This window comes from Phyllobates terribilis, unplaced genomic scaffold, assembly GCF_046119375.1.
Source record: "Phyllobates terribilis strain yellow unplaced genomic scaffold, ASM4611937v1 Scaffold_4__5_contigs__length_816908805, whole genome shotgun sequence".
Lineage (NCBI taxonomy): Eukaryota > Metazoa > Chordata > Amphibia > Anura > Dendrobatidae > Phyllobates > Phyllobates terribilis.
In genome coordinates, this window is record NW_027362764.1 from 464,376,918 (window position 1) to 464,392,578 (window position 15,661).

General features: G+C 39.9%; 1 protein-coding gene across 1 annotated transcript in view; it reads left to right on the top strand.

Annotated features, from left to right (window-relative positions):
- ZCCHC2 (zinc finger CCHC-type containing 2) overlaps nt 1-15,661 on the top strand; it is a 33,120-nt gene that overhangs the window by 11,627 nt on the left and 5,832 nt on the right. The window contains exons 4-12 of the mRNA XM_073678660.1: nt 445-516; nt 3,521-3,630; nt 3,916-4,010; nt 8,255-8,326; nt 8,641-8,698; nt 11,695-11,815; nt 13,828-13,880; nt 14,349-14,434; nt 15,113-15,241. Coding sequence (XP_073534761.1) covers nt 445-516; nt 3,521-3,630; nt 3,916-4,010; nt 8,255-8,326; nt 8,641-8,698; nt 11,695-11,815; nt 13,828-13,880; nt 14,349-14,434; nt 15,113-15,241 — 796 coding nt within the window. The remainder of the gene's footprint in view (nt 1-444; nt 517-3,520; nt 3,631-3,915; nt 4,011-8,254; nt 8,327-8,640; nt 8,699-11,694; nt 11,816-13,827; nt 13,881-14,348; nt 14,435-15,112; nt 15,242-15,661) is intronic.

A 15,661-nucleotide genomic window follows, 5' to 3' on the forward strand; every position in this document is an offset into this window, starting at 1 on the left:
TGAACTAGATAAAGGACTTGCAGGCATTTTATAACAAAAAAATTAATGATTTAAAAAAAAAAAATAAAAAAAAAAAAATCTGTATGAAGGGGTACTGCAAAGACTTTAAAGGAACCTGTCAGCAGGTTTTCCCAATATTAAGGTGCAGCTGGACTGGCAGTGATTACGCCCTACACATGCATTTCTCTAGCTGCTTTGGTTTGGTAGCATAATTGGCTAATTGTGTGCTTATATTAACATTACGCTGGGTTCAGGAGACAAGTGAAATGTAAACCAAGCATTATTTGTATGTACGTCAATCACTGGTGATAAGGACCAGATGTTATTTTATGGCTGGTGCTGTCCTGGAAGAGAAGCCCTATCATCAGCTTTATAGACAGTATAATAAAAATTCTACACTTGAATACATGGCTGGCTGTGATTTGTTATGTCTCTTTATTATAGGTGAACTGGTCTGATAACTCCAGAACATCTGTGACAAAATCATATCGGGAACTGCAGGAATTTCTTTTATTGGTATTTAAAGGATCAAATTAACCTAATAAAATATATAGCTTTATGGTAGAGGTTCCTAACCCTCAGTAATGTGGATAGCTCTACAAGATTTGTATAGGTGGTCAAAAAGTACAAAAGCTGTATAAACTCTATCTTATTAATGGTAGATTTTCTGAGCATTTGAGTACTCAACTAGCCATACAATTTTGAGAATATGGAGATTCCAAACATGCTTCCTAAATATTATGTATTCATTCGGGTCTCTGGGTCAAACGTGTGATATGTGCCATCCAATTTTGATATATCATATTATTGAGCTGTCTGTTTATATACTCCCCTGATGAGTCTTCATAACAGAAGATGAAACCTGTCAGGAGGAAAAAGGGAATAGGGATGTTTAGCAGTTTTATATTGGCAGGAACAAACTTTGGTATGGCCCTTGTAAGGTTAGGAGCAACTGCATGAGGCATGAAGTGGTTAAAGGGAATCTGTCAGTAGGATCAACCCTTCTAAGAGGTCTGTATGGTCATGCAGGTCATAGGAAGCTGAATATAATACCTTCATATCTGCTATACGATGTCTTCTTCCAGAGCAGTCCATGTTTTTGTGCGTATGTACGTGAGCTGTCCAGGACTACGGGCCGGACAAAGATCTCCCCAAGAATCTGCCTCCAGAGATTCTTTTAAATGAAAGGGAGCATTAATAATGTGAGACAAGTAATGACTGACAGTCTGCTCTCCTTATCTACATGTCTCACATTGTTAACGCCCCCTGTTATTTAAAATAAGCGTTGGAAGCAGATTCTCGGGGAGATCTGTGTTTTACCCATGGTTCTTAACAGCTCGTTAACATTAAGAAAAATGTGGACTTCTGGAATAAGACATTGGATCACTGATATCAAGGTATCATTTTATTCAACTTTTTATGACCTACATGCCCATATGTATGGTTAAGGCTAGTCACACGACTATGTTCTGCATTCAAGAAAAGCTGTCCTATTAGGATAATTAGACTCTGATCAAAATATCATCAGTTTTCCTCGATGTTGAGAATTAACACACAAAAAATTTCTCCATCGTCTTCATTCAATGTGTCCATGGAAATTGTACTGCACTTGGAGGTTAGATCCTACTGACATCTTCCCTTTAATACAATAAGATTAGGAACCAGATATCTATTTACTCAATGACCCTAGCCCCAAGAAGCAATCCCGATGACCCTTGTTTCATGGCAAGAGGAATAGGTGAGATCTAAACTTTTTATATGACTACTGCTTATTTTTGGCACCTCTTTATATTATTATGATTTCTTATGTTGGACTATACATCAGTGGGATATTATGTGTGACCCTCCATCCCCAATGTATTGTACTAGGTCAATAATAATTTTTTGAGGTGCAGTTAGTTCATTTTGTATTTGTGAGGTACATCAACTTTTAATAAAAGTTATCTTAAAGGTGTTGTCCGGTCTAAATCTCCAAGTCTGCAGTCACTCTGTGACCTCAGACTTGTGACTCCTTGCATGGTGCACACTGTGCTATGTGAGGCTTCTTGGCGCTGGGTGCAGCGGTCATGTGGCCACAAGCATGTGATATTCATACTCCTGACCACATTACGACTAAATGGGCACAGCCTTGCTCAATGCCAGTGTATTGAGCGAGGCCGGAAACAGTCATGTCGGAAAGTGGCCAAGAGTATGTATATCACACACTTGCAGTCAGATGACCGCCAGTATCAGAGAATCCTCAGTCAATAGTGTAACTCCTTATCAAGTCCTGTTAAAGCATATGGACCTCATAGGGGATGACCCTCCTTTTTGACCTACAGCCAAGATCTTTTGTAAGGCTATGTGCCCACGATGCAGAAATGCTCCGGATTTTTTCCTGAGCGTTTCTGCATCTCCCTGGCAGAAAAAACGCATGCGGATTGTACATGTTTTTTTCCTGCCAGGGACATGCGGTTGTGAAGCGTTCTTCACTTGCATTTCCGCATGCGGGTTGACAAGTTCTTTCCAGGCGATTTTAGCATCACTTGGAAAGTGCTTGACAACTTGGTCACACTATATAAATCCTTCCAAACGGCATGGATTTATATAGTGTGACCGAAAGAATGTTAAAAAATAAAAAAATAAATCTATACTTACCTTCTGATGGCCCCCGGAGTCTTTATTCGGTGCGTCTCGGCTTGCCGGCAGCTCGTGGTACACTACACTGAAGGACCTGCCGTCACATGACTAAATGACGTCAGCGCAGGTCCTTCAGTCCACCCTGATCTGCTGGCAAGCGAAGACAAGCGCACCGCGGGCCATCAGAAGTTAAGTATAATATTTATTTTTTTATTTTATTCTTTTTTTTTTACAGGTTCTATGGTACCCGGGTCCGGAGGAAAGTCTCCTCTTCTCCGGAAAGTCTCCTCTTCTCCAGACCTGGGTACCATCCGCGCATTGAAACGCATGGAATCCGCATGTACAGATGCAGTGATGCGTAATCCATGCGCTCTAATGCAAGTCAATGGCGGCGAAAACGCAGCGCTTCCGCAAAATAACTGGTAGTGCTGCTTTTTTTTCCGCAATGATAACCCGCAGTGGAAATTTCCGCAGCATGTGCACAGCACATGCGGATTATCTCTGGGGAACATGGCAGACCTTCTACCAAGCGTTTTTTTAAGTGTTTCTGCAGCGGAATTACAGTTTACATGTATATCTACAGCTTTATCTGATAAATCGTCTGTCTACTGGGAGCTATAACCTTTGCTAATAATTGAAAGGGTTAATCTCTGATACAGCCCACCAGAAAAAAATAGAATAAATGAGGTTAGTAATAAAAATTTAATTTTTCTAAAAAGATTTTGTATCATGTTCCTGTGTGTTCTTTGTGCATTAAGTTTACACTTTATATAATCTGATATTACAACAAATGATGTAGCTGGCGTTGTGTATGTGTGTAGATAGTCTTATTCCTAGAATGAGTGTTTTTTATTTATTGCCATGTTTCATCATGTTCAAACATTGCTTTTCTTGTTTTAAGCTTCCAAAAGAACTCTCCAATAAAAATCTTGATAAAACCATTTTAGAAGCCTTGCAACTGGGGAAAAAGAGGGAAGAGCTTCACTATTGTGACTTGGAGCCTGTTGTAAAGTAAGTTGAGACCAGAATTATTTAGCAAAAGAATATTTTGATGTGAGATGTTATGAAACAGGGAATGTAGCGGCTGTGTAGGGAATTGCTGCCCATCTCATGTACTTTAGGAGGGGGCAGGGGTTGCAGTTTCCCTTTTTGTAGGTTCAGTAAGGGCCCCAGAGGTAAGACTGGTCGTAGTGATGGCATGTTTCCCTTTATGTTTCCCTTTATGACTGTCTCAGAACATGAGAATAAAGAACAATCTAACTGTATAGTAATTATCACTTTATTTTCCCTTTTAAGGCAGATCTTTTCATCGCCATCCCAGGCACTTCTTCAAAACCAAAAGGTGTACAACTTTTTCCAAAATATCCAGGAAGAAACTACTAACTCCAACAGTAAGCAAATATTGTAAATGGAATATCTCTCCTTGCTGCTATTTTGGAAAAGATGACAATTACACTGAACATATGAAATGTGAGCCCATGCAGTCTGGCTGCAAGTAATATGACCCTTACTGGTGGTTAGGTTATTGTGTTTGAAATAACACTTTCTAAAATAAAGGCCCAAAAGTGTTAAAAAAAAAAAAAAAAAGTCTAAACAATAATATTTTATTTATATAGCGCCGACCTATTCCACAGCATTTTACAATTAAGTGGGGATATGTACAGACAGTAAAGAGATTACCGAGTAACATACAGTTCAACAGTTACAGGAGTGAGCCCTTACAATCTAATTTTAAGCAGTAAATTGTGTGTATGGTCTATACAGTATTATTTCTCACTTTATTCAGATTTTGCTGGTCTATCAAGCACTGCAGAGGAATATTCCTTAATAAAATATTTTTTAATATTTATTTCTATAGCGCTAACATATTCCGCAGCACTTTGTTTCAGAGGAGTGATTAGTAATATTAATGGGGTTGTCACTTGAACAATGTATATTTTAATTCCATAAAAAAATATGGAAACGTGAAGAGCTTCACAGTGCCTTGTCGCTGCGTCAGTCATCAGTACTGCGATCCATACTGCCTACTAGCAGTGTGCAATAAGCAAAAACAAAAGGAAAGGATTGGTACTTGAATTCCATTTTTTTTCGGATTATAAGGCTATGTGCCCACGATGCAGAAATGCTCTGGATTTTTTCCTGAGCGTCTTCATCTCCCTGGCAGAAAAAACGCATGCGGATTGTACATGCGTTTTTCCTGCCAGGGACAAGTGGATGTGAAGCGTTCTTCACATGCATTTCCGCATGCAGGTTGACAAGCTCTTTCCAAGAGATTTTAGCATCACTTGTAAAGTGCTTGACATCTTGGTAACACTATATAAATCCATGCAAAGAGCATGGATTTATATAGTGTGACCGAAAGAATGTTAAAAATAAATATCATACTTGCCTTCTGATGGCCCCCGGAGTCTTTATTCGATGCATCTCGGCTTGCCGGCAGCTCGCGGTACACTGAAGGACCTGCCGACGTCGGCGGTCGCGTGCCCCGTCACATGACTAAATGACGTCATGGCAGGTCCTTTAGTCTACCGCGATCTGCTGGCAAGCCGAGACAAGGTCACCGGGGGCCATCAGAAGGTAAGTATAATATTTATTTTTTATTTTATTCTTTTTTTTTTTAAAAGGTTCTTTGGTACCCGGGTCCGGAGGAGAGTCTCCTCTTCTCCAAACCCGGGTACCATCTGCACATTGAAACGCATGGAATGTGCATCTACAGATCCAGTGATGCGGATTCCATGTGTTCCAATGCAAGTCAATGGCAGCGAAAACGCAGCGCTTCCGCAAAATTGGTAGTGCTGCGTTTTTTCCCGCAATTATAATTCGCAGCGGAAATTTCCGCAGCATGTGCACAGCATATGCGGATTATCATTGGGGAACATGGTAGGCCTTCTACCAGGCGGTTTTAAGCGTTTCTGCAGCGGAATTGCCGCTGCGGAAACGCGTAAACGCATCGTGGGCACACAGCCTAAGGCACCACCCCAAATTTGAGAAGAAAAGTTACAGCATTTTACCGGGGGAGGGGTGCGGCGTTTAATTGGGGTCCCAGAGACAGGAGGTTGGCAGCGGCGGTAGCAGGGTGATGCTGCGGCCTCATCCTCAGAAGTGTCAGTGATTCAAGGCGGTGGTGGTGGCTGCGGGGGCTGGGCGAGTTCAGCTGGGCGATGCTGTGCCCCCGTCCTCAGAAGTTGGCAGTGAGAGGAGGCGAGGTTCCCTATCCCTGACATAGTCCTGCGCTGTGCTTCGGTAAAATGGCTGCCGGAGCATGCGCAGATCGAGATCTCTAGAGACTATCTCGATCTGCGCATGCTCTGGTGGCCATTTTACCAAAGCACAGCGCAGGGCTATGTACGGGATAGGGAACCTCTCCTCATCGCTGACTTCTGAGGATGGGGCTGCAGCATCACCCTGCTGAACTCAACCAGGTCCTGCTGCCACCACCACCGCCTTGAATCACTGACACTTCTGAAGACGGAGCCCGCAGCATCACCCGACTCCTGCCGCAGCCACCTCCTCCGCCAATCTCCGGTATGTGTGACCATAGCTCCTGTGACCCCCGGTTCACCACCACTGCCCCCAGGTAAAAAGGATTATAAGGCGCACGATTTTATTTAAAAAAACAAAACATTTTTTCTATTTTGCACCCTAAAATGTCTTATAATCTGGTGCGTCTTAAGCCGCAAAATACGATAATTAAACCTTCCATTTATTTCATCCATTAAAATCAGGCATATCCATAATTTAAAAAAAGCAAAGCAATTCTAGAATCTTTTATAATTTTTAATTATGGATATCCCTTGTTTTAGTTAATGAAATAAATGGAAGTTTTAATTATTCAAGTACCAGTACATTTTATATCAATAGATCTTGAAATAATAATTTCCACAATTGGATGGGTTAAAAAAATGCCTTTTTTTTTTTTTTTTAAAACTGGCAGGTAAATGTTTCATCTCGCAGAAAGCGGCAACTGGGATCCCCTGTAATGTCAGTATACTTTTGCCTCCTCCCCTGCCCAGGAGATGTGGTATGATCAGACCATGTCCCTGTACGGTCAGACACAGCCATTACACAGTACACAGCAGGGGCACATTTATAAGATTACCTCAGCACAGGAAAAACTATTTTTTAACACATCCAATTGTGGAACTTTATTAATTAAATTGTTTTGTTCTTTGGACAACCCCTTTTAAGGATTATTAGACGTATGTTACATCTAAATTGTATAAAAAACATGGATCACGTTATTTCTACCAACATATCAAAAGGAATAAGATTTTTAGAAATTCAAGTGGTACACTACATTTTTAGCTTGGGCTACTAATTATTGTGAAAGCACAGTAAGCATATGTTCACATGTTTAAGTGAGAATTTTAATGAACTCTGTGACACATTGCAGCCACTGTAGGTGAATGGAATATTTCATATACACTTGCAAAAAAATCCATGAGGGATAATGGATAATTGCAGATTTTAACGTCTGCAAGCTACATGATTATTAGGGTGCAGACAGACTGCCGTATAGCTTGTGTGATGATCGCATCGCAATCCTCGTACTGGCCCGGCACCTCTCCTGACCTGAGCATGACAGAGTAATGTATTTTGGTGTAGCTGTCAAGCTCAGGATAGGAGAGCAGACATCCAGTATGAGGATTGCAATGCAATCCTCGCACGTGTTATACTGCCATCTGTCTGCGCCATAGCTGTGAGGACCTGAAACCGAGGCCATTGCTGCCCGCCTTATATACTTAAAGGGAAGTTGTCATCAGTAATATGCTTGTTAAACTAAAGAGTTGGGCATACTGGCAATCTTATACTGATTTAATAGATACCTTCAGTGTAGAAATCTGCAGCCTGCTTTCTGTTTAATCATTATTAGAAGTTTCTGATTTCTAAACTTTGTACATCGGGGCGAGACTGTGGGTAGGGTCTTCGGCTCTGCCACGACCCCTCGGCTGCCTCTAGTGTCTTTTTTTTTTTCTTCATTTCAGTTTCGTGCTGGTGCCTTCCTAGCTAGGTGCGGCGCTTGCGCAGATTGATCTGGTGGCAGGAAAATGGTGCCAGTGGCTGCAAGTGTACTGATCCATTTCCGGTGGACTTCAGTAAAATGGTGGCGGTGCATGTGCGAAATGAGATCTCTGCTCACCATTCAGTCGAGATCTAAATCTGCGAACACGTCGGCACCGGCATAATTTTCCTGAAGCCCGCCATCAGATCAGTCTGCAAAAGCGCCGCCCACAGTTAGGACAGCGTCTTTGCAAAATTTAAATGTGCCAAAAGATAAAAACACGAGAGGCCGCAGAGGGGCCGAGGCCCGGCCGAAGACCCGCCCCCCCACTGTCCCGCCCCCATGCATGAAGAGTTTAGGAATCCAAAACTTCTAATTTAACAAAAACTAGAATGCAAAACCAATAATTGGCAATGTTGGGAACGGGTTAAAGCTGCTTCTTTATGAAAAGTCATCAGTGATCTCTCCTGTAAAAGTATATAACGAATTTTGGGCTTGTCTGCCCATCATTTCCCTGGTGGTTCCTTGAATGATGTTTTGTGGGATTCTCACTGACTACACTGCAGTGAATGGGGTGGGCTCTAAATACTGTCAAACTATTACGGGTCATTCTGATGTTCCATATTTCATCAGGTCATTTACAGCCTTGTTCAAAGTATTGTAAAAGCCAAGAAGACAGCTCCGAGACGTCAAGTCAGGAGGAAGGTGAGTGACATCCAATAAGATATTGCTGCAGTGAATACCTTTATCAATAAGACAGAGTATTTGTTTATTTTCCATGTCTATATTGAAAACCAATCCTGAATGCTGCAGTTTTCATTGTGGTTACTGAGCCTTTTAATATGTGGGCACTTCTGAGTTGTATTTTTTATTCTAGACTGCACTGCATCACAGATAATATCTCCCTTGCTGTGACTAAGATCTTATGAAGTAAATAGCACAAATACTGTTGGGAAATTATTGATAACTTAATTAGGATGAAAAAGCAGACTGACTTTATATTATTATTTTTTTCCTAGACTTTACACACCATACGTCCATTCATAAGAAATCTCCTGGGAAATGTTCAATCTCAAAGTGAGTTGAAGCTGTACAAATATTTCTCTCCTTAATGCAGAAAACAAAAACAGGGGTCGCTAATCCATGGGAGAACATGGGCGATCAGTTACATATGCCTTTTATGGATCTCCGGAGATATACCCTTAGGCTGCATTCACACATCTGTGTCTTACCATCCTAGAGAAATGGACCTATTTTACCCCTCAGGTGTCATCCTAGTTGTGTGTTTTTTTTTTTTTTTTTCCTTCACTGATCGGACTGTATTATCTTTTTTTTCCATTGACTTTGTCATGGATCATTTAAAAAAGATGAACCTTGAGTGGAACTCTAAAGTACAAAGTATGTCGTCAGTGGTTTATACTGATCCCATAGCCGAGTCTGGGCTGCAAAACAGATGAGAATAGGACACACTCTGAGTGTCACGGATAGGAGACATGGGTCTGTTTTCAAAATAGATGTGTGTATGGATCAATGAAAAACTATGGATCTGTGTACTGTCCAAGAAAAATCAGACACCTACACAAATGTGTCACATGGATGTGTGTATACACCTTTAAACAGGAGCTGATCGCCTTACATCGCAGGTTTAAGTCCATAAGAGGCCTAAAAAAATAAAGTGAAGAATGCTTTTAAAATTACAAGAAAATAAATTTGAATCAACCCTTTTCTTTCCAATTTAAAAAAATAAATCTGGTTTGTCAATATATATAGTAATTACCACAAAGAGAAATGGTATTTCTCATACCATCCTTATTAAAAAAAAATTACCAGCTATGGAATGGACAAGGCAACTGTTAGGTGGGTTCATAACTGGCTCAGTGATCAGACCCAAAGAGTGGTCAGAAATGGTTGTACATCCAGTTGGAAGAATGTCTCAAGTGGGGTACCACAAGGCTCTGTCCTGGACCCTGTGTTGTTCTACACCTTTATCAATGATTTAGATGAAGGAATTGAGGGTAAACTGAATAAAATTGCTGATGACACAAAGCTAGGAGGGATAGCTAATATTAGAGAAAAGAGAGAGGCTCTAAACAAACTGGAACTGTGAGCAGCAACTAACAGAATGCTTTTTAACAAGAAGGGATGCTAAGTCCTAAATCTGGGCAAGAAAAATGAAAACTTGTATAGAATGGGAGGAATAGGGCTAAGCAACAGCACTTGTGAAAAGCACTTGGGTATACTAATAGATCAGACTAAACATGAGTAAACAGTGTGATGCAGCTGCAAAAAAGGCAAACACAATTCTGGGTTGCATTAACAGAAGCATACAGACTAGATCACATGAAGAAATTATCCCCCTCTATTCCTCTTTGATCAGATCTCCTCTGGAATACTGTTAGTTCTGGGCACCACATTTTAAAAAAATTAATCGAAAAACAAGCAAATTCAGAGAAGAGCTACCAGAATGGTGACCGGTCTACAAACAATGTCCTATGAGGAAAAGTTAGAGGATTTGGGAATGTTTAGCTTGCAAAAGAGGAGACTTAATAGCTGTCTACAAATATCTCAAGGGTTGTCACACTGTAGAGCATACACGTCAAACTCTGGCCCATAGGGTAATTATATTTGGCCCGTGACACGAGAACCGCACCCCTATGTGGGGCCCATTATTCTGTATGGAGTACTATGTGGGGCCCATTATTCTGTATGGAGTACTATGTGGGCCCATTATTCTGTATGGAGGACTATGTGGGCCCATTATTCTGTATGGAGGACTATGTGGAGCCCATTATGCTGTTTATTGGTTGGTGCTTGGCCCGCGAGTTTATCCAAGTTTTTCATTTTGGCCCTCTGTGTGTTTGAGTTTGACATCCCTGCTGTAGAGGGAACCGCTTTATTCTCATTTGCACAAATACTAGAAGCAATGGGATGTGACTGAATGGGAGAAGATTCAGATTAGATATTAGAAAAAACTTTTTGACAGGGTGATCAATGAGTGGAACAGGCTGCCAGGAAAAGTGGTGAGTTCTCCTTCAATGGAAGTCTTCAAACAGAGGGCTGGACAGACTTCTTTCTGAGATGGCTCAGTGAATCCTGCATTGAGCAGGGGGTTGGACATGATGACCCTGAAGTGTTATAGGTCCTAGTAAGTAGTCCTGATTGTTGTGGTCTTGTCCTGAGATGCCCACAATGGCACAAACCAAGCATTACACTCTCTGTGCACACTTGAGCATAAGCTCATTTATTTCCCTATCAATTGCCTGATCAGGGTTCATTGTCTTAAGCCCTGGAACCCAAAAATCATTTTAAAATTAAGTTTGCTTTTAGGCTGTGTGCTCATGATGATTTTATAGTGATTTTTTTTTTTTTTTTCACTGTATGCTTTCCCTGCTTCAAAAACGCAGCATCTTACAACTCAAAGTGGAAGGGATTTATAGAAATCTCATGCCCACTTTTTCTTTTTTTTTTCACGCTGCGTAAACTGACCTGCGGTGCGTGTTTCAAATCTGCAACATTTTTCTTGCGTGTACGCTCCAGTTTTTTGTGAAGATTTTTCCCATAGACTTGCATTAGATGCAGAAAATCTGCAGGTAAAAAAACCCCTGCACATGCATTGTTAGTGCGTTTTTGCGGCGGAAATGCATAAAAAAACTCATGTAATGCGCACATGACTATATCAATAAAGTTTTATCAAAGCCGAATACCAGAAAGGATCAAAAACAAAGCATATTTGTTTAAAACATAACATACCAACAAGAGGTAAAGAAAAGCAGTAAAAAAAACTTAATGAAAAAACTGCAAGTAACCTAATTTACATAAGTATTGCAGGAATACTGCACAAGGTGGGAATGTAGCATTAAATTGGATTGTGATGTAGGTTGATGGTAAGGTATGACGAGTTTGAGTAAATGGGCAATACAGTTGTTACCATAAGATATTAGACTAAGAAAGTGCTCAGACTATTTAGTACGGTTATCTGATGTGTATTTGTTATTGTGAGACTCTTACAACTTTATTCTACACTTGAACAAAATAAATTGTTTTGTTTTTTTCCATTTGTTTTTTCTCAACAGTTTTATTGCAACAAAAAGTTTTCCTTGTGATGAGACCCATGTGCCACATAATGAGCAGAATGGAAAAGATTGCGCTAAGAAAGACTGCACGTCTGAGCGGTTTTTAAGTATAGGACACCAGGTGAGAACATCCTGTAGTACAGAACGGTTTCCACAATTTCTTGAAGTTTATTTCTAATTTGCTTTCAACTCAAAATTTTGTAAGTATGCTCTGATGCGCACCACAAGAGCCAAAGATTTGTTATTTTTGCTGTTTTCAAACTTTAATCTTTAGATTAGTGCATTCCTTCAGCTTAAAGGCATGTAGCGGTTAGTCATATAGCAGACAATATCCACTAAATATACAGTTTTATACAGGGTGAACCACAAAAAATAATTGTGTAACTTGTGGAGTTTGTACCCATTAATGCTTTTATTTGCACTTATGTACAATCAACTGACAAAATGAAGTGAATAAACAAATGGGGAAATCAATATTTGGTGTGACCGCCGTTTGCCTTCCAATCAGCATCCATTCTTCTAGGTACAGGTTATACTCTGCTTGACATAATTGGTTACTTGTACACATAACTATAATATTCATCATTTTTATATGTAGACAAACATTTGTTGGAGGCTTAAAACTGGTTGAGGAAATGCCAAACTCTGCTACAAAGCTGAGGTTGTGGGACACTCATGTCACAGGTCATACACCATAGCAAGACTGAGCACAGGAACAAGACATGAGGAAGTTATACTGCAAAGTGTCTCCTGAGAGGTAAAGATCTCAAAGCAGACTAAGGTTTCAAAATGTACTATTTAAGCTCTTTTAAAAGAAGCACCAAAAAAATTTGCAACGTTGACCACCGTAGATGCAGTGGTCAGCCAAGCACACTTGGTGCAGCAGATCAAAATCACATCAGGCTTACTTTCCATTGAAATCCATAAAAGTCCAGCAGTTGCATGAGCTCAGAACTGAAAGCAACAAGTGGGACCTAGCTACACCCATCTAGTGTTTGGAGAAATTTGTCTAGAGGCGGTCTCCATGCTAAGAGTTGTGGTCAAAAAGCTATACCTTCAAAATAGAAACAAGGCTGTGACAAAACCATGCATGAAAACATAGGAACTGGTTGAGCAGAAAAATGGCAGCCGGTGCTCTGGACTGAGGAATCAAAATGTGAAATATTTGGCTGTAACAGAAGGCTGGAGAGCAGTAGATTAATGTGTCTGCAGGCAACAGTGAAGTATGGTGGAGGTCCCTTGCAAGTTTGTTGCTGCACTTCAGCAATGTAGTTGGGGATTTTGTCAGGATTAATGGTGTCCTCATTGCTGAGCAATACAGGCACATGCATATCCATCATGTAATACCATTGGGAAGGTGTCTGATTAGCTCCAAATTTATTATACAGCAGAAAAACAACCCCAAACATACAACCAATGTCATTTAAGAGCTATCTTCAGTTCAATGCGAAACAATCCTGTGAGTGACAATATAGCCCACACAAAGCCCTGATCTAAACATTGAATCTGTGTGGGATTACATTATGGAGAGACAAAAGGTTTTGTCCAAACCTACAGCCACATAAGATCTGTGTTCAGTCTTCCAAGATGTTTGGAACAACCTCTCTGGCGTTTCCCCACCCCCCAAAAAAACTATGTTCAAGTGCACCTAGAAAAAGTGATTGTACCAAATATGGCCTTGATTTAGATTTCTCCCTTTTTCACTCATTCTGCATTTTGTTACTTGATAAAAATTAACTTTGTGCCCAAATGCATTGTATAAGTGTTGTGGTTCTAAGCATCTTATTACATTCATTCCATTCAGCCCAACAAATCTATAGGGCCTCATTTACTGAAAAGATGTTAAAAAGATGTCTTGGCTTCTATCATGCTGATATGTTTGTACCTTTTTTTTCCAGTTGTATAGAGTAGTAAGTTTTTTTTTTTTTTTTTTTCCATAAATATACACATTTATAATCGAAGCCTAAGTATGTTGCACACGTCTGTCAGGGCTACACAGAAAATCACTAGTGCACTGTAAATCCTAAGAGTAAATCCTAATTTGTTAGAGGTTTTGTGAAGGATTTAGGGGAATGTAAATGACTGGCAAGATCATACTCTTGTAATGGTTTAAATTGTCTTTTTCTACAATAGCGGCCATTGGATAAACAAAGTTCACTTTCCAAAGGGCGGGAGACTTCGGATAGGTAAGAATGGCCACCTAATATGTTGTTTTTTTAATCGCTTTTTTGGTTTTAAAGTGTAAGGCATTATATGTAAGCCAGTGTATGTGAGTCACTGGTATTTTACGGTTTCTTTTCTTTGCTTTTACATAAATTGTGTTCATGTAGCTGACAGATCTTGCATAAACAGTGCCATTTAATAGGATAACCTAATTCTGTTACCAGGTGAACTGAAAAGCTAACCAGTGGGCACTTGGCACCTGATTTTATCACTTTTCAGGCTGCAGATTTGTTTTTTTTCTTTGTTTAACATGAAGCACTTCCTAGAACTACGCTGCTGTATTAGTAGTACATGAGAAATTGCAGGAATCTCTTTACACACCGTAATAGTGAGAAGATGTGAACATAAATTAGTAAATATTCGTGTCCAGTTGGAAAATGTGTACAGTATTTCTGATGACCCTCATCTTGTCTCCAATACACTCTCTGCAGAAATGCACAGAAACCAAATGGCCTGTTGGTATACAAAGCAAATGGGGTGAATCCACCTCCAAACTTGAGGACTTTGATTGGGAAAGGTGATTATTACATTTAAGTCTTTCAATGTCTGCATGTTGTATGTTTTGTACATTAGGGCTTTTTGTTTTATTTATTCAACTTGGCAGAAATTAACCCTGTGTTTGTGAGGCCTGTTACTAAGTTTTTGTTTGTATAGATATTGGTGGCATGTGAATTGCATCCTCCCGTAATGATTCAGGTGGGGAGTAACACAATCTACATCAGTGGTCCTAAAAATCCCTATAGTGTAAATATAAAAACATGGCAGCACTTTGCGCTGTTCTTTTTCTTTTCTATAGTGTGGGTGCTTAGTGACATTCCAGACATTGGGACAAAGCATGAACTTCTGTAGGACAAAGGCATACATTTATTGTGAACTTCGACTTTACTTTCTGCTAGACTGGAAGTCTATTTTGCATCTAACACAGCAAGGAATATAGTGCACCTAAAATGTCTGATTAATTATGTATCTATATGTACATGCTCTTTAAAATTTTCCTAATGTTGTTTTTGTAAATATGTTAATTTACTGAATTTAAATTTAGTTGTTTTTTTTTTGTTTTTTTTTTAAAAGATGCTATTGAGAATTTTGTTGTAATTTTATTTATTTATTTTTTATTCAACTATTACATTCCTCCTCTTCAATTCTGGACCTTTATATAAGACCATGCGTGGAAAAAAAACATTTTGTCTTTTAGATTCTGCAGTAAAATTTGGGTCTGGGCATGAAACTTGTGGAGAAACCTCTTCGGAGAGTTACAGTTCCCCACCTAGCCCGAGCCATAGCAGAAGAGAGAGCTTTGAGAGTGAAGAAGACAAAGACAGAGGTCAGCATTTAGTTGGGTGTTAGCTTCCACAATGAAAGAATACTTGTTTATTGTAACAGGTAGGAGAGTTTTATAAACTAGAACAGGATGTAGATGAGCATATGTATGGCCCCACTATCAGTATTTGGTCAGTGTTCGGTCAGTATTTTTTCTCAGGAGTGGGAGCCAAAACCAGGTGAGGAACGATCAGAGAAAAGGTATAATAGAAACAAGTCACCAATTCTGCATTTATCACCCACTCCTGGTTTTTTCTCCCACTCCTGAGAAAAAATACTGACCACATACTGATAATGGGGCTGTGACCTAAAACTATTGCTGTTCTCTCTTCTTGCACCAATCAGCAGAGACCAGTGTGATGGTGATGGGCAGGGCGGTGCTGCGAATATGTTGAGTGGCTATGAAAACTCCTCATAAAGCAAA